Source organism: Jaculus jaculus, chromosome 13 (assembly GCF_020740685.1).
Source record: "Jaculus jaculus isolate mJacJac1 chromosome 13, mJacJac1.mat.Y.cur, whole genome shotgun sequence".
NCBI classification, from domain to species: Eukaryota; Metazoa; Chordata; class Mammalia; order Rodentia; family Dipodidae; genus Jaculus; species Jaculus jaculus.
Window position 1 is genome coordinate 69,302,706 of NC_059114.1, and position 17,002 is coordinate 69,319,707.

Here is a 17,002-nt window from a genome sequence, read left to right on the forward strand (position 1 = left end):
ACATACAAATCCATGCCTACAGTTTGACTTCTTATAGCTATGGTTCCACATACACCAATTCAGCCCATGATGATCTACAATATTTATTAAAAAATATCTCTGCTGAATATGTTCGCACATTTTCATCCCCATTATCCCATAAGCAGAACAGCATAAGAAGTATTTATATAGCATTTTCACTTTAATTATTATAAGTAATCTATAGTTGATTAAAAGCACAGGAGAGAGATTATAGATAAACCTCTTCACAAGTACTATATGGTGTTACGTACAGGAATTGAGCATCCCACATCATTTTGATATCCGGGGTATCCTGGAACCAATCTGCATAGATACTGAGGAATGACTGTACCATAAACCCGGTAACTTGGAAACAACAGAAGTTTCTTCCTGTTCTGGAGGCTGAGCAGTCCAAGATCCAGTGGCAGCAGTTTGTGGTGAAATGTACTTTTGGCTATGGAAGGTAGAGTTGGCCTGTGCCCACAGAAGGGATATGGGGGCAGCCTTCTTAGACCATCTTTATAAGGGCATGAATGTCACCTAAGGGTTCCACTCTCGTGACCTCATCATCTCCCAGAGGCTCCACTCCCTAATACCATCACCTAGGTTGGAGCTAGGCACTCAGTGATGGGGAGATGCCAACATTGAACACACTAGTTGCAGAGTGATTTAGAACCCATAAGTGCCCTGTCCAACTTATCCTCAAGTGGTCTTCAGTGGGGTAGACTCTAAGATGCTAAAAAAAAAAAAAAAATGGATTTATTTTGCAGCCCAGATCAAGTGCCAACAACTCTTGAAGGCTTTGCTTCTGGAGCAAGTGTTCAGGCAGGCTGAGCCAACACGGTCATCTCTGAAGGCAGATCTGGGACTTGCAGGGACACAGGGTTTCATAAAAAAGGAGCACTAGCCTGGAAGTCAAGAGAACACAGGTCTGCTTTTAGTTCCGTCCCACACCAGGCATTTCACAGAGGCAAAGCAATTGAGTCTGTTTCCTCTTTTGTGAGAAAAAAAAAAAAATGATAGGAGAAAAAATAACCACGTACTGGAAGTCAACTGTGATAGTTTGAATGCATGTCACCCCATAGACTCAGGTGTTTTGTTAAAACTTCATTTCCAAAGCCAGGTTTGGTGGTGCACGCCTTTAATCCCAGCGCTCAGGAGACAGAGGTAGGTGGATCACTGTAAGTTCAAGGCCACCCTGAGACTACGAAGTGATTTCCAGGTCAGCCTGGGCTAGAAGTGAGACCCTACCTGGATAAACCAGAAAAACAAAACAAAACAAAAACCCTTTATTTCCAGCCACCTGGCTGGAAGAGGTGTCACTAGGTGGGCAGATCGTGGGGTCCAGCCCTAAGGTGGGTTTGAAGGTGATTCCAGCCTAAAGGCATGCAGAGCAGGGGTCCCTGCTTCTCGCCTAGTTCCCCACTGTTTGCTGGCCATTACCCTTACTTGTGGTTCTGCCTGCTGTCTCTGTGACATACAGACAGCGTATGAATGGGAGAAGCCTCTTCTGCCATGGTGGAACCAGCCGCACCCCTGGGTCTGTGCTCTTGAAATGGGTCCCTCCCTCCCATAGACTGTGTCTGTTTGGAGCTTCATTCCCGCAGCGTGGAGCTGGCTGCAACATCAACCGTGTATGAATCTGAAAGTTGAGTCATCCCGCAATGAGATATGCAGCCGCTTGACATTCAGGATGAGGACAAGGACGGTCTGCGGTGAAGTGACTTGACTTGACCGAGAGTCTGTGTTCCGGTACAGGCAGAGGCAGAGCTGCTAGTCCAGGAGATGTGTTCACAGACAGACTTTCCCCATTCTACCATGTGCATCGGAGCCCCGAGGAGGCCAGAAGCTCTAGATTTGGAACGAGCTTTCCACGACACTGTGAAGTGGGTATTTGTCAAGGTAAACAGGTTTTGAAGAATTTGAAGCTTGTAAGAATAGTGTATAGTTTTTTCTTTTTCTTTTTTTGGTAAATATTTATGTATGTATTTGAGAGAGAAAAAGAGGCAGAGAGAGAGAATGAGTGCGCCAGGGCCTCTAGCCACTGCAAACGAACTCCAGATGCATGCACTACCTTGTGCATCTGGCTTACATGAGTCCTGGGAAATTGAGCCTGGGTCCTTAGGCTTGGCAGACAAGTGCCTTAACCACTAAACCCTCTCTCCAGCCTCCAAGAATAGTATATAGTTTCAAAAATGCTACAATTTGGACTTGAGCCTTTCAGATCTTGAAAAATAGTTCTGAATGATAAAATATGTATTTTATGAGTATATGTGTATGTGTGTGTTCTGGTACACATATGTGAGCATGCATGTGGAAGCTAGAAGATATTCCCAGGTATTCTACTCAGGAATTCTGTCCACCTTCTATGAGATAGCACCTCTCATGCACTTACCAATTAAGCTAGATTGGTTAGCAAGGCCCTGGGATCCTCCGGTCTCAGCCTCATCCCCCAGCATTATATGATTACAAGTGCTTGGTGCCTCACCTGGCTTTTATTTCTTTTTTTTTTTCCTGCTTTTTTTTTTTTTTTAACAGTTTTTAAATTTTTTTTTTTTTTTTATTCGAGAGCGACAGACAGAGAGAGAAAGACAGATAGAGGGAGAGAGAGAATGGGCGCGCCAGGGCTTCCAGCCTCTGCAAACGAACTCCAGACGCATGCGCCCCCTTGTGCATCTGGCTAACGTGGGACCTGGGGAACTGAGCCTCGAACAGGGGTCCTTAGGCTTCACAGGCAAGCGCTTAACCGCTAAGCCATCTCTCCAGCCCTTTTCCTGGTTTTTTGAGGCAGGGTCTCACTCTAGCCCAGGCTGACCTGGAATTCACTATGGAGTCTCAGGCTGGCCTCGAACTCATGGTGATCCTCCTACTTCTGCCTCCCAAGTGCTGGGATTAAAGGCGTGGTCCACCATGCCCAGCTCTATCTTGTTTTTAACTTTATTATTTATTTATTTATTTGAGAGAGAGAGAAAGAGGCAAAGAAAGGGAGAGAGAGGGAGAGAGAGAATGGGTGCACCAGGGTCTTCAGCCATTGCAAATGAATTCCAGAGCATGTGCCCTCTTGTGCATTTGGCTTATGTGGGTCCTTGCGAGTGGAACCGGGGTCCTTTGGCTTTGCAGGCAAATGCCTGAACTGCTAAACCATCTCTCCAGCCCTCTTTCTTTCTTTTTTTTTTTTTAAGTATTTATTTACTTAGTTATTTACTAGATATATAGAGAGAGTGAGTGAATGGGCATGCCAGGGCCTCTAGCCTCTGCAAATGAACTTCAGATGTATGTGTCACAAAGTGCATCTGGCGAATGTTGGACCTGGAGAATCGAACCTGGGTCTTTAGGCTTCATAGGCAAGTGTCTTAACCACTAAGCCATCTTTTCAGTCCCCCTTTTTTTAATAAGTTCTCAGACCCTCATTTGTGAGGCAGTCACTTTGACTCAGTTGTACCTGCAGTCCTAAAAAAATATACTTTTGTGAAAAGGAATTGTAACGCTAACAACAGGCACACAGCACAATGCATCTCCTACTGCTGTGGCATCGCTTCACCCTCCAAACCTCTCACTTCAAGGCCCATCGGTAATTAGCTTCAGAGCTCACAAATACAACCGGCGCTTGAGAGTGCACGGATTCTTCTGCACCCTGGCCACTGTGAGCTGAATGCAAGAGAATAGAAGGGGCCTCCAGCTGGCCATAGAGAAGGAGCATCAAGATTCTGCTGCATCCACGGAGAGATGCTCACTTCCTTGGGAGTAGGGAGCTAGGCTATTAGAGCAGCCTGGCCAAGCTTGCCTGAAAATGAATCAATGAGGCGCAGAGATGGATGCGTAGAGACCGATGGGGTGACATGGATTCCAGTGCTACTTGAAACTCAGCAAGCCCTGACTGAAAGCAGCTCTGGAGACACGAATGTCTGCTTTCCACAACTAGAAGCAGGCCGGGAAGTCAAGGAATAAAAGCAGAGCTCATCAATTCTTGGCAGCATCCTAGAGAGCGTGAGGCATGAGACCCTGCCAAGTTTCTATGCATCAAAGCCTAGCAGGGCTCAGAGGAACCTGCCGTCTTCGGCAGGGCAAAAGGAATGCACGCAGACTTGTTCTGATCCCATCCTGAACCAAATTAAACCCAGAGATCAGGGGAAATTCCTCACATTGGGAATGCCCTTTGTTCACCTTCCTTTCCTTTTTCTTCCTGTGTGTTCTTCCTTTTTTTCAAAAAGAAAACGACACGGCACCACTGGGAATACATGTTTCCGAATCCATGAGTTCTATATAAACTGCCATTTAAAAAACGGAACTGTAAGAGCCAGAGGTGTAGATAAGAGGGAACAAAGTTGGACCTGAGCCCAGAAAGTTACCCAAGGTAACATGGGTTCCGAGAACACCATGGATTGTATTTATGTGCAATGACTTCTTCCTTCTGAGAAAACGTCATCAAATATTTACTTCGAATAGGATGTTTCAAAGCCAAAAGGCAAGTTTCAAACTTGAAATGCAGGCAAAGTTGCCTCAAGAGTTCTCAGAACTCAGAACAGTGCCTGGCTGTGGAAGACGTAGGGGTGTAAGGATGAAGGGCAGCTCTACCACATGACACCCCACCAAAGAGGGACAGGGACATGTGTGTACCATATGGAAAACATGGGGCTGTAAGCCTTTGCACTTTATTTCTATTTGAAAGAGAGAGAGAGACAAGGAGAGGGAGAGAGAGAAGGAGAGAATGGGTATGCCAAGGCCTTTAGCCACTGCAAGCTAATTCCAGATGCATCTGGCTTACATGGGAACTGGGGAATCAAACCTGCATTCTTTGGGTTTGCAGACTAGCACCTTAACCACTCAGCCATCTCTCCAACACTTTTTGCATTCTCTCTTTTTTTTAAAAAAAAAATTATTTATTTGAGAGAGGCAGAGAGAAAGAGGCAGAGAGAGAGAGAATGGGCACGCCAGGACCTCTATCCACTACAGTCGAACTCCAGACACATGCGCCACCTTGTGCATCTGGCTTACGTGGGTCCTGGGGAATCAAACTGAGGTTGCTTGGCTTTTCAGGCAAATGCCTTAACCTCTAAGCCATCTCTCCAGCCCCTATTTTTGCCCTCTCTTAAGTACACACATGACAGAGGTGTAGTAATGGGTCGCCTCTAGTCTGACCTTGTGCAGGCAGTGAGCAAGACTGATAGATCTGACTCATGGCTTACCTGATGAACTCCACAGAGTAGTGTAGAACTGGAGCTCTTCTCCCCTTCTCTCCAGGTTTCCACGAGAGAGCCACCTCCGAGCCAGAGACCACTAGAACCTGTAGCTGCTGGGGCGCTGCTGGGGGCAGGCAGGAATCTAGGCAGGATGAAAAGCACAGCTAAACTTGGCTGGTGGTCTCAGATGCGAGGCAGCCTGGATATATAAAAGCAGAGGCGGGCTTCCTACAGCCGAAAGATCTGTAACCGAACCAACACCCAAATCCACAGCTGCCTTCACCACCCAACATCGAGCTCTCCTCAACAAAAGCTTATCTTCCCCTTTCCCTCCCAGCACCTCTGACTGCAAAGCCAATGAAGTTGGGGTGCACTGGCTCTGGGGACACATGGCATGCATCTCTGAGAATCTTCTGCCACACCCCAACCTCTCAGACAATCTTTCATCTGTGTTTGCCAGATAGCATTGATATTCACCCCATGCCCCAAAAGAAGACTAATGCCCACCATTCTGCCAACCTTTTTGCATGCGTGCCAGCCCTGCCGAGGGCCAGAGTACACAGCATGGCAGAACACATGAGTAAAGGGATCCTGTACCCTGGCACCCCTGTGGCTGTCTTCACCTCCTGGGTTTCTGTGCATACTATTGCTTGGGGTCTGGAGGAGTTCCCCCTACCTTCCTAAGCATTTCTTGTAATTCAAAACATCGACGTCACTTCTCTGTAGAAAGAGGGGTGACTATCTTAACCCACCTCGGTACGTCAATGCCCACTCTGTTCCTATCTTGGCAAGCCCCGGCTGGGTTCCCGCCGTTTATTCAATCTTCCTCACCCCCCTCCTCACCTTTTGAATTCCTACCACCTGTCGCCCATCTCCTTAGTGAGACGTGTTACGTTTCTGCCGCCAATGGGTGACACATCTCACGCTCTGTGACTGTATGTCTTGACTCACCTAGCAATTCCGAAAGGGCCAGGGGCATGCTTGCTTTCATGACCACGGACTTCCCAGAGCCCAACTGGCCTCTGGTAGGTTCTTACCGCTATTGGCTAAATAAAGGCAGGAGTGAACAATAACCCATCACTTCCCCATTACTGATGAGCTTTTTATTTATTTATTTATCTTTACCTTGGGACAGAGTGGTCACATGCCGAGGAGAGCTAAGCCTCCCTTTGCCCGTCGGGCTGTAAGCTGCTACGCTCACTCGATATTCAGTGCCTGGTTTCAAATCTCTGATCACTTCCTCCTGTCAATACGAAAAACGAGAAAAGTGCCAACAATCAGTTCCACTCGGGCAAACTGGATCATTTCCATAACTTTTCCATCTTGAGGTCCCTGGGAAGTTGCTGGGTGTAGAATGATTGCTTTGTCTAGGATTGGCCCAGTTGTAACGCTTGCTAAAAGGAAGACACCATGACATTTTATCCCCCCTCAGGCTTGGAGGATTATCCCTCATGGGAATCTTCACACTGCCCAAGAGCTGGGACCTAACTCAAGGCTGAGAGAATACAGGCAATGACTTCTCCCAGCTGGAAATCCCAGGTCTTTTTTGTTGTTGTTGTTTCCCCTATTGGCACATTGTATCCAACTGCATTTACAAACCGTGGCTTTGATTTGTACTCATGAAGAAGGGACTCAAATTTTGGTTCTCAATTTTTAAGCAGCATTGGAGTGACCAAGAAGGCTTTCTACAAACAAACTGTGGGGCTTGACTTCCAGAGCTCTGAATCTGCAATAAGTTCAGAGACGTTATGTGGATACTGGTGCTTCCCCAGGGCCCTTTACCCACTAAAAGATATTAGGACTCATGTTGGATGAAGTGGGAATGTCCTCTGCATGAGCCCCATGGACCAGAGAGCCTCAATTAAACAGGACTGCTCAGGGGCTGGAGAGGGGCTTTCTTGCAAGGCCTGAGGGCCCACGTAAAGCCAGACACACAAGGTAGCTCATGAATCTGGAGTCTGTTTGCAGTGGCAAGAGGTCCTGCATGCCCATTCCTTCTTGCTCTCACTCTCTCTCATTTTCTCTCTCTCTCTCTGCTTGCCAATAATAAATAATAGATAGATAAATAATAAACATTTCTTTTAAAAAAAAAAAGAGGACTGCTCCACCTTAGGTTTTGGCAAAAGTGCCATGTTCCCAAGGCTACAGTGCTAAGTAGGAGGTGGGCGCTCAGCCTCATCTGTGAGGAGCAGGGAACTACTGCTTAATTTGTACTCATGAAGAAGGGACTAAAAGTGACCAGCTTAGAACCAACCAGTGCTGTGCTTCATTGCTCATTCTGCCACCCATTGCTGGTCGTGGCCTTTACACCAACTCTTCTGAGCCTGTTTCTTCTGTAGTACAATGGGGGATGCCAGTCTGGAGAGATGGCTTAGCAGTTCAGGTGCTTGCCTGCGAAGCCTAAGGACCCATGTTCGACTCTCCAAATCCCATTTTAGCCAGACACACAAAGGTGAGGCAAGTGCAAGGTCACACATGCCCACTAGGTGGCGCAAATGTCTGGCGTTAAACTTCAGTGGCTGAGGACCTGGCACACCAATTCTCTCTCTATCTCTCTCAAAAAAATAAATAAATAAATAAGAAAGGGGGGGCTGGACAGATGGCTTAGCAGTTAAGGCGCATGCCTGCAAAGCCTAAGGACCCTGGTTCCATGTAAGCCAGATGCACATGGTGGCACACATGATGAGTTCCCAGAAGAAATGTACCCTAGGACGAAAGACTGGGAGAGCAAGGTGAATTGGTTTGAAAGTATTTCTGCTTCTTGGGACAAAGGAGGAGTGGTCGTTGGAAGAAGAATGAAACCAAGTCCTTTGATTCACTTGCTCCCGCTTGACTCTGGATCTCTCAACTTGACCTGAACCCAGGGGTAGAAGTTGGAATAGAGTACCGGGCTGCAAGGAGATTGAGCAAGCATGAGCAATGTGGAAGCAGGTCTCGTGTTCATCAGAGACTCCATGAAGCTGTGTGTAGGATGGAGATGGAATGAGGGGGCCAAAGGGGCAGGTGGGTAACAGACCCCCCTCAGGGCTGCTGCAGGAGTGACCCAGGTAAGATGCCAAAGGTGAAAGCGGAAGAAAGGAGCAGGTCTGACGGCGTGGAGACGGGCTTCAGAAAGTCATTCCTGCCTTTGGAGTTTGCTAGGTGCTGTCTTTGTTTATAATGCTAGAACAGAACTTCATGGGTAATTTATGAAGAAATGTGTTTGGCTCATGTTGGGCTGCAGGCCGAAGGGCATGCTACTGACAGCTGCTTAGCATCTGGCCAGGGCCTCTTAGGCGTCACCCACAGAGAAAGGGCAAGAGAGCATGAGAGAGAGATGGTAAGAAGTGGGGGCAACCCACTCTCTAAGCAAGCGCACTCCTGTGACAACTAGCAACATGAATCCATTCACAAGAACTCCGTCTGCATGACTTAATGACCGCTCATTTGGTTCCGTCTCCAGCACGGTCACAGAAAGCGTTTAGGGTCTAACACATAAACTTGAGGGGACACCTTCGAACCACAGCAGATGCTGTTGATCGAGATGGAGGGGTCGCCAGGTGAAGCTCTTTGCTTGGTGAGGTAATGTGCTTCTCTGGGACATCTTGACTCTTGATGTCTTCAATTTCCCTTCAGTTCACTTGTTCATTCATCAGAAATCTGCAGGAGTCCTGACTGGGTGTCCATATTAATACTCTGCTAAGCTCTGGGATGCCGGAGCGATAGGAACTTGCTTCCCACTCTCAACCAGGCAGGAGAAGGTGACAGATAAACAGACAATGACAATATAAGGTAAGTAGTGCTCAGAGGGAGGTCCACCAAGGGCATGCGGAGGCAGAGAGGAGGGTCACCAAACCAGACTGGGGCCGGGGTACAGAAATGAGGTAATGTCTGGGCTGAACTGAGTCATGAAGGCTGAGTGGAGTGGGGTGAGCCAGGCAGGAGTAGGGAGAAGGACATTCATGGAGAGGAGTGGCAGGTTCAAAGGCCCCGAGGCAAGGAACTGAATGGCATTAAGTGCGAGCCCTGCCAAGTTCTTATGTATGACTGGAATGTAGGATGCAAGGAACGTTAGATGGCATGAGGTGATGTTAGAAGGCTGGATGGGGTGGAGGAGACACACACCTGCTTTTCTAGGGGAGCTTGAATGCACAAAGTGATGTGATCAGATTGGCAATTCATGAACATCACTTAAGCATAGCAATATGGGGTCTAAACTGCAGGTACAGACAGTCACTGGCGACAGGCAGATTCCACCCACCGTCTTAATTCTGAGCACTGGGGCGTAACTCACTGTGAGGGGGAACCAGTGTCATCAGTAGATTCAAGTGGAAGGAAAACGGTTCTAGCAGCTGTGTTTGGGGTGCTGATAAGGAAGAGGGTGGGCGCATGGAGGAAGGTATCAAGAATTTCTGGCTCGCAGGGTAGAGGAGACAGTTAAGTCCCAGAAGTGTTGGCTTCATAGCATGAGGATCGGAGTTTGGTCCCCAGGAACTCTGTCAGAAGCAGAGTGTGGTGGCATGTGCCTGCAATCTCCACCCTGGCCAGCCAGTTTAGTCAAAGGAGCAAGTTGTAGGCCAATGGGAGACCCAGTCCCACAAAACGCAGATGTCACTCACTCCTGTCCCCTAGCCTCCATGCACACGGGTGCACACCTGTACACGACGGAACAAGCCCACACGCATGCACACTACACCGATACACACATTAAAAATGAGTTTTAAAAAGCACTGTTTTATTTAACTTGTGCTGTAAGAGAAGGCATGTTTAGTTGCAATTTGGTTCTGTAAATGTAGTCAAGATTTACTTGTTTGTTAATTTTTGGTCTTTTCAAGGTAGGCTCTCACTCTAATCCAGACTGGCCTATAACTCACTCTGTGGCCCGAGCTAACGACAGACTTGTGGGGATCCTCCTGCCGTAGCCTCTGGAGGGCTAGAACTGAAGAAGGCATGCGCCACCATGATTGACAATAGCCAAGATTTAATAACTACATGTGTCCATATGGGATCAGTATGCATATGTATGTGTTCATATGTGTGTTGGGCATGTGCAGGTGGAAGTCAGAGGTTGATGTAGGGTGTCTTAATCACTCTACACTTTGTTTGTTGAGACAGAGGGCCTCTCACTAAACCAGAACTCACTGACTTGTCTAGTCCAGCCAGTCAGCCCTAAGGATCCTCCTGATCTCTGCTTTCCAAACGTGGGGATCACAGGTGTACACCACCCCACCCCGCTTTTATGTCGATGCTAGGACTCTACCCTTGGGTCCTCATACTTGTGTGGGTATATTGGTTACTTTTTAAAAATATATATTTTATTTATTTATTTGGGAGATCGGCATATATATATGAAGAGAGAGAAAGAGGCAGATAGAGAATGGGCACACCAGGGCCTTCAGCCACTGCAAAATTAATGCCAGGTACATGTACCACCTTGTGCATCTGGCTTATGTGGGTATTGGGGAATAAAACCTGGGTTCTCAGGCTTTGCAGGCAAGTGCCTTAACCACTAAGTTATGTCCGCAGCCCATCATCAGTTATGTTTTTGTTACTATGAACAAATATCTGAGAAGAAGCAACTTAGGGAAGGAGAAGTTTTATTTTCAGCTTTACCGCTCTGGGAGTAAAGTGTATCATGGCAGGGATAGGAAGCCAGTCACATTTTGTTCTTGGACAATAAGCAGAGGACACACAGCAAGCAGGCTGGCCACACAATCTTAAGGCCTGCCCCTCAGTAACCTACTTCCCCCAATAAGTCTCCACCTCTTGAAGGTTCAACAGCCTGCTAGAATAGTACCACTTGTCTGGGGACCAAGACTTCAAGTACATGAGCCTATGAGGGACATTTGCCATTTGAACCACAAGTACATGAGCCTATGAGGGACATTTGCCATTTGAACCACAAGTACATGAGCCTATGAGAGACATTTGCCATTTGAACCACAGGTACATGAGCCTATGAGGGACATTTGCCATTCAAATCACAATGGTGGGCAAGTGCTTTACCAACTGAGCCATCTCCTCTGGTCCTGTGTTAAGTCTTGGTAATTACTATAGGTTTTCAAGCAAGCATCATTAACCACTGAGCAATCTCTAAACATTTTTATCTCATTTTTTTGAGCAACAATGAGTGTCTATCTGAAGAGGATATTCTGAATAAATGTAAGACATGATCCCTGCTCTCAAGTGCCTTACAGTTTTCTCATTGGAAAAGTAGTAATGATTCTAATACAGGTTGAGTGGCCCTTATCAAAAGGCTTGGGACCAGAACATTGCATATATTTTGGAATACATATTATGAGATAGGTTAGAGATAGGACCCAAATACAAGCATGAACTTCATTTATGTTCATGTCTACTTTATATACATAGTTCAAAGATAATTGCATGCAACATTTTCTTTGTGCACCTGTGTTTTAGCTGTGACATGTCACATGAAGTCAGATGGGTAATTTTCTATTTGTGGTGTCATGCCAGTGTTAAGCATTTCTTTGCATTTTGGGATAAGGGATTTACAACCTGTAAAATGGCTAGTGTCCCTGGCGTGCCCATTCTCTCTCTCTCTCTCTTTCTCTCCCCTTCCTCTCTCTCTTTCCCTCCCCTCCCTCTGTCTCAAATAAATAAATAAACAAACAAAAGGAAGGGGGATGCCATACAGCTGTCCTCTATGACAGCAACATTTAGGATAACATGTGAGCACCAGGTGGCATGGAGGATGTACTTAATGAATGGGTCCTAATAAATATAGTCGAGTGTCTGCAAGGACCCTCCTCTCCTCTGCTCCTGCACACTCCCTTGTCCATTCTCAGAACCAGGCCGTCCCCTTGACACTTTCCCTCACCACTCAGGCCTGATGATCCCATGTCATTGTGTGAACTCTCTTCTGGGGAGAAGCTGACAAACACTTGTTCTCCCAGGCACTGGCACCCGAAACAGACTAAAGGCCAATCCCACCAGAGCTCACCCTAGAGAACCAAGGAGTTTCCTAGGGCTTCCTTAGAGAACACGGGCAAGGGCTGTTTACAGGAGCATGGAGACCTCAAGGCAGCCGGAGCTCTGAAAAGTCTTGCTCAGCATGGATGACAACCTCAACACAGCGGCTTAGGTGGACAGATACAAATATTGGGGGTAGTGATGTGATTCCATAGATTCGAATGAACATTGTCATGAGTCAATGTCAAATTCAGCAGCCATAAATTACCATCTACAAAGGTTTTTTCTGTCCCAGGAATCATGTGTCTTTGCACACATCCCCTTACTTAAAGCTTGCTCAAGGAGGAGCTGGGACCTGCCTTAGTAGGTAAGAGTGCTTACTGCACGGTATAAGGACACGGATTTCAACCTCACACCCACATAAAAAGCCAGGATGGCTACACCTGCCTGTAACCTCGGTGCTGAACTTAAAACTGGGAGATCCGGGGCTAGAGAGATGGCTTAGTGGTTTAAGGGTTTGCCTGTAAAGCCAAACGATCCCAGTTCGATTCTCCAGGACCCATGTAAGCCAGATGCACCAGGAGGTACAGGCATCTGGAGTTCGTTTGCAGTGGCTGGAGGTACTGGTGCGCTCATTCTCTCTCTGTCATAAATGAATTTTTTTTTTTTTAAAAAGCACCTGGGAGATCCGGTTCAGTGAGAGATTCTGTCTCAGGAAATAAGGAGGAATAGCAACAGAAGAGAGCACCTGCCATTGTCCTCTGTCCTCTGCACATGTGTGGGAATAAATATCTTCATGGATATGTACACACCACATGTATGCATGCCCACACACATATAACCACACACTTACTATACACATGCACACATCAAAAACCAAATTTGTTCAAAGCCATACTCTTGTTTTTTATTTTTTCTTTTTCTATTTGTTTTTAATTTTATTTATTTATTTGAAAGAGAAAGAAAGAGAGGGAGGGAGGGAGAGAGAGAATGAATGGGCGCACCAGGGCCTCCAGCCACTGCAAATGAACTCCAGACGCGTGTGCCCCCTTGTGCATCTGGCTTATGTGGGACCTGAGGAATTGAACCGGGGTCCTTTGGCTTTGTAGGCAAATGCCTTAACCACTAAGCCGACTCTCTAGCTCTTGATTTTTTTCCTTCTTTTTGAGGCCAGCCCAACAGATTGGCCTTCTTTTAATGCAAGAGAGCAAGAGCAAGAGTGTGTGCGTGTGTGTGAGAGAGAATTGGCACACCAGGGTCTCCAGCCACTGTAATCAAACTCCAGACATGCTTGTCGCCTTGTGCGCATGTGTGATCTTACACACTTTCGTCACCTTGTGCATTTGGCTTACATGGTGTCTGAAGAGCTGAACAAGCATCCTTAGGCTTCACGGGAAAGCGCCTTAATTGCTAATCCATCTCTCCAGCCCAACACCATATGCCTTTTTTTCTTTCTTTTTCTTTTTTGTTTTTTTTTGAGGTAGGGTTTCACTCTAGCTCCGGCTGACCTGGAATTCACTATGGAGTCTCAGGGTGGCCTCGAACTCGTGGTGATCTTCCTATCTCTGCCTCCCAAGTGCTGGGGTTAAAGGCGTGCGCCACCACGCCTGGCAACCATTTTCTTCACATGTGACAAAGTGGGAATTCAAACCCTGCTCAATTTGACTTCTAAGCTTGAGTTCTAACTGGATAATACCTCTATGAAAGATATTAAGTGATATTTCAATCAACAAGAAATACAAAACTGAAGACTATATTATTATTACTACTTTATCCATGACCCACGGACATTAATATATTAGAACTGACCAGCACTCGGGAGGCAGACGTAGGAGGATCGCCATGAGTTCGAGGCCAGCCTGAGATGACAGAGTGAATTCCAGGTCAGCCTGGACCAGAGTGAGACCCTACCTTGAAAAACAAAACAAAAAAATACAAAAAACAAACAAACAACAAAAAAAAAGAAATGAAAAAAACAAAAGCATTTTATTTGTCAAAGTGCTTATTAGATATTTCAGATTGCTGGGGCATTTCTCAGCCTGGGGAAGCAACATTTCCAGCCTGTGCCTTCTGTGTGACATGCCAGCAAATTGCCTAACTATGAGAGGGTCCACAGGAATGCACAGTTGGGGTCATGAAGGACGAGTTGGATTCAGTGATTTCTGTCACCTCTGACATCTCTCCTCTCCACCAGACTTCTTCAGAATATGGTGACTGGTGAAAATATGCCAATTTCAGTCAAGTAGCACACAATTCTCCAAATCATTATGCTCACGACCTTGAACATTTAGCAACTACCAGTTCAACCTTGCATTAAATGGGCGAGGATGCTGAGTCTGTTCTCCTCCACATGGAAGGTGTTCGGCTGTGCTTTGTTGCCTTGTGAAAACAAGTCGAGATGGTTATCTTTCTTGCATTTATTTCCACACAAGATGGTGAGAAACAGAGAAATTGTTTTCTTGGAGTACAAGCCAGCCTGAATCCAACAGCCTCTCCTGCTCCTTCCTCTCCCTTCCCTTCTTCCTTCTTCATTCCTTCTTTCCTCCCTCCGCCTCCCTTTCCTTCCCTTCTTTCCTACCTTCATTCTTTCCTTTCTTTCTTCCCTTCCTTTCCTCCCTCCTTCCCTTCTCTCTCTCTCTCTCTCTCTCTCTCTCTCTCTCTCTCTCTCTCTCTCTCTCTTCCTCTCACTCTCCTGCTTTCTTGTCTTTGTTTTTTGTTTTGCTTTGGGCAAAGTGAGATGCTTTGCTACAAAATAACTCTGATTTTTGTTACCCTTTCCAAAAGCTGCATCCTTTGCCTTCCTAACAGAGCGTCTATCACAGACAGGATCAGTGAATTTACATCTGGAGAGATTAACGCTTGTAAGGCAAGTCCCAAGGGCTTGGGGAGAAAGCGAGAATAACTTTGAACCAAGCAAGCTATTCCCCAGGATTCTCGATCTCTGCAAAAACTGACCGGACTGCAAACTTGCATCTCATGCTTCTTGTAACAGCTGGTAGCTCCATACCATTTCGGACTCTGTAATGTCTTGGCCCACTGTTGGGTCTTAATATTTACCAAGGCTCTGCGTGGTCAGTCCAGTTATCACAGTTTCCAGATGCTCAAACTGGATCCATAGAGAGTTTATGTAATCGTTGTGAGCAATGATGGGTCTATTTCCCATTATCTGACATCCTAAGATTTAATCTTTCCAATCAGCTGGTTGTTAAACAAAGATCAAGTTCTAGGGCTGTCCCCAAGCTCACCAAAGTTCAGTTCCTTATCCCCACGTGCTGTCCTCATCCCCGCCTCTCTCCCTTCCCAGTCTCATTTGATGACATCACTTCCTCTTACATTCGCTTCTTGCTCATACTAGAATCCCTGAATTTCAGTTGGACAGTGGCCCTGGAAACCTATCTTCTTTTTTTCTAGGTGTGGTCACATGGCCAGATTCCATCCCATAGGATGGGAATAAAAATCCTGAGGCAGTTTCTGAGTTATCCTTTCAAAGAAAAGGAGGCCTTGTCTCCTTTTCTCTTCAATGTGTCTGTGGCAGTGAGCTATTTTGGATCATGGGGGTCCAGGGGTACAAAGCGGGGGGTGGGCAGAACAATGTGATGGAAGGAGCCTGATTCTGGCATGAGGAAGCCACAGGAAAATCCTAAACTGGTTATGTAAAAAGAGTCACAGGAGGAAAAGAAAGTTTATTTTTAGAATCCCTGTTATTTTGAGTTTCTGGAATGCTACCCTTGTATCCTGGCTAATATAAGGCACAAACTACATAAACATTGTGGGTGACCATGAAGACAGAGCTCCCCCTCCCCACAAAAGGAACTATTTCTCAACTAGATGCTTTCGGGGCATCGATGAGGTCTTGTCGAAGGGCTCTGAACTTGAATGGATGACCCTGACTTTGGGCCTCACCAGGGAGTCCTTCCACGTGACTTACTCTGCTGCTAGGAATCTAGATCGTGTAGCTTCATAAATGGAGCCGTGGATTTTCCTACTCACTAAATCCAATGAGCACAGCTGAGGGGGGCAGGAACTGAATAGGGCACTTTGGTAAGGAGCCAGGAGAACCCCACTTCGGCTGTCCAAAGAGCCCTGGGGATGCCATGTAGCCTCTCTGGGCCAGTGGTTCAGCACCAAGCTATTTCAGTTCTTCTTCAATAACTTTCATAGGTAGCTAGTAAACATGGATTCAACCGCAGGTCAAGATCGGGCTGTCTCCCATCCAGTGGGAAGTGCCAAAGACAAACAAAAACGATGTCTTCCAAATAGCCAACCTCCAAAGGCCCCGAGGAGGCAGGGCAGAGCCGAATGGAAGGAGGACTGGCAGCGATTTCTGTTGAGTTGTGAAAGAGTAAGGTCACTAGCCAGGGCTTTGCAGCAGGGCCAGCACTGGGTGAAGGGGCTAAAACTTTTGCTTATGTGAATGGGTCCTGGGTCCTACAGAAGTGTGAGCACCCTTGATGCTCTGTCCACTAAAATGCCCATGCATGTGGCTATGTGCCCATCAGGAACAAGGTATCTCTGGTCAGGAAGCATCATGGGTCCATCTATCCCTTATTTGGAGGCTCAGTGACCTTAGTGGAGGTCACTGTTGCTCTGGTGACAAGGTGGGAACCGGACCCAAGTCTTCAGATCCTGACCATCAAACCCTCTCTGTAACTCTGGATGGGACTCAAAGAGAACCACTATGTGGAGTCAACTAGACCAGTGGGTTCCCAAAGAGAATGGTGGGGCCTCCCATCCCCCGGCTCCCACCAAGGGACACAATTAACTGGTATAGCAGAAGAAGCCAGAACTTGCAAGTTCCGTTTTATCTCTTCCCTTAAAATTCTGTGGGATTTTATAATGTAATAATACAAATATAGTAGCATGTGCATAATTCATAAATGCATAAATATAAGCACACTAGTGTGTGTTCA

General features: G+C 46.6%; 1 protein-coding gene across 1 annotated transcript in view; it reads right to left on the bottom strand.

Moving 5' to 3' along the window:
- The window catches only part of Egflam (EGF like, fibronectin type III and laminin G domains), a 218,036-nt gene that overhangs the window by 115,652 nt on the left and 85,382 nt on the right, over positions 1–17,002 (bottom strand). The window contains exons 4-5 of the mRNA XM_045132990.1: positions 6,306–6,423; positions 5,187–5,322 (exon numbers count right to left, since the gene is read on the bottom strand). Of these exons, the coding sequence (XP_044988925.1) occupies positions 5,187–5,322; positions 6,306–6,423 (254 nt within the window). The remainder of the gene's footprint in view (positions 1–5,186; positions 5,323–6,305; positions 6,424–17,002) is intronic.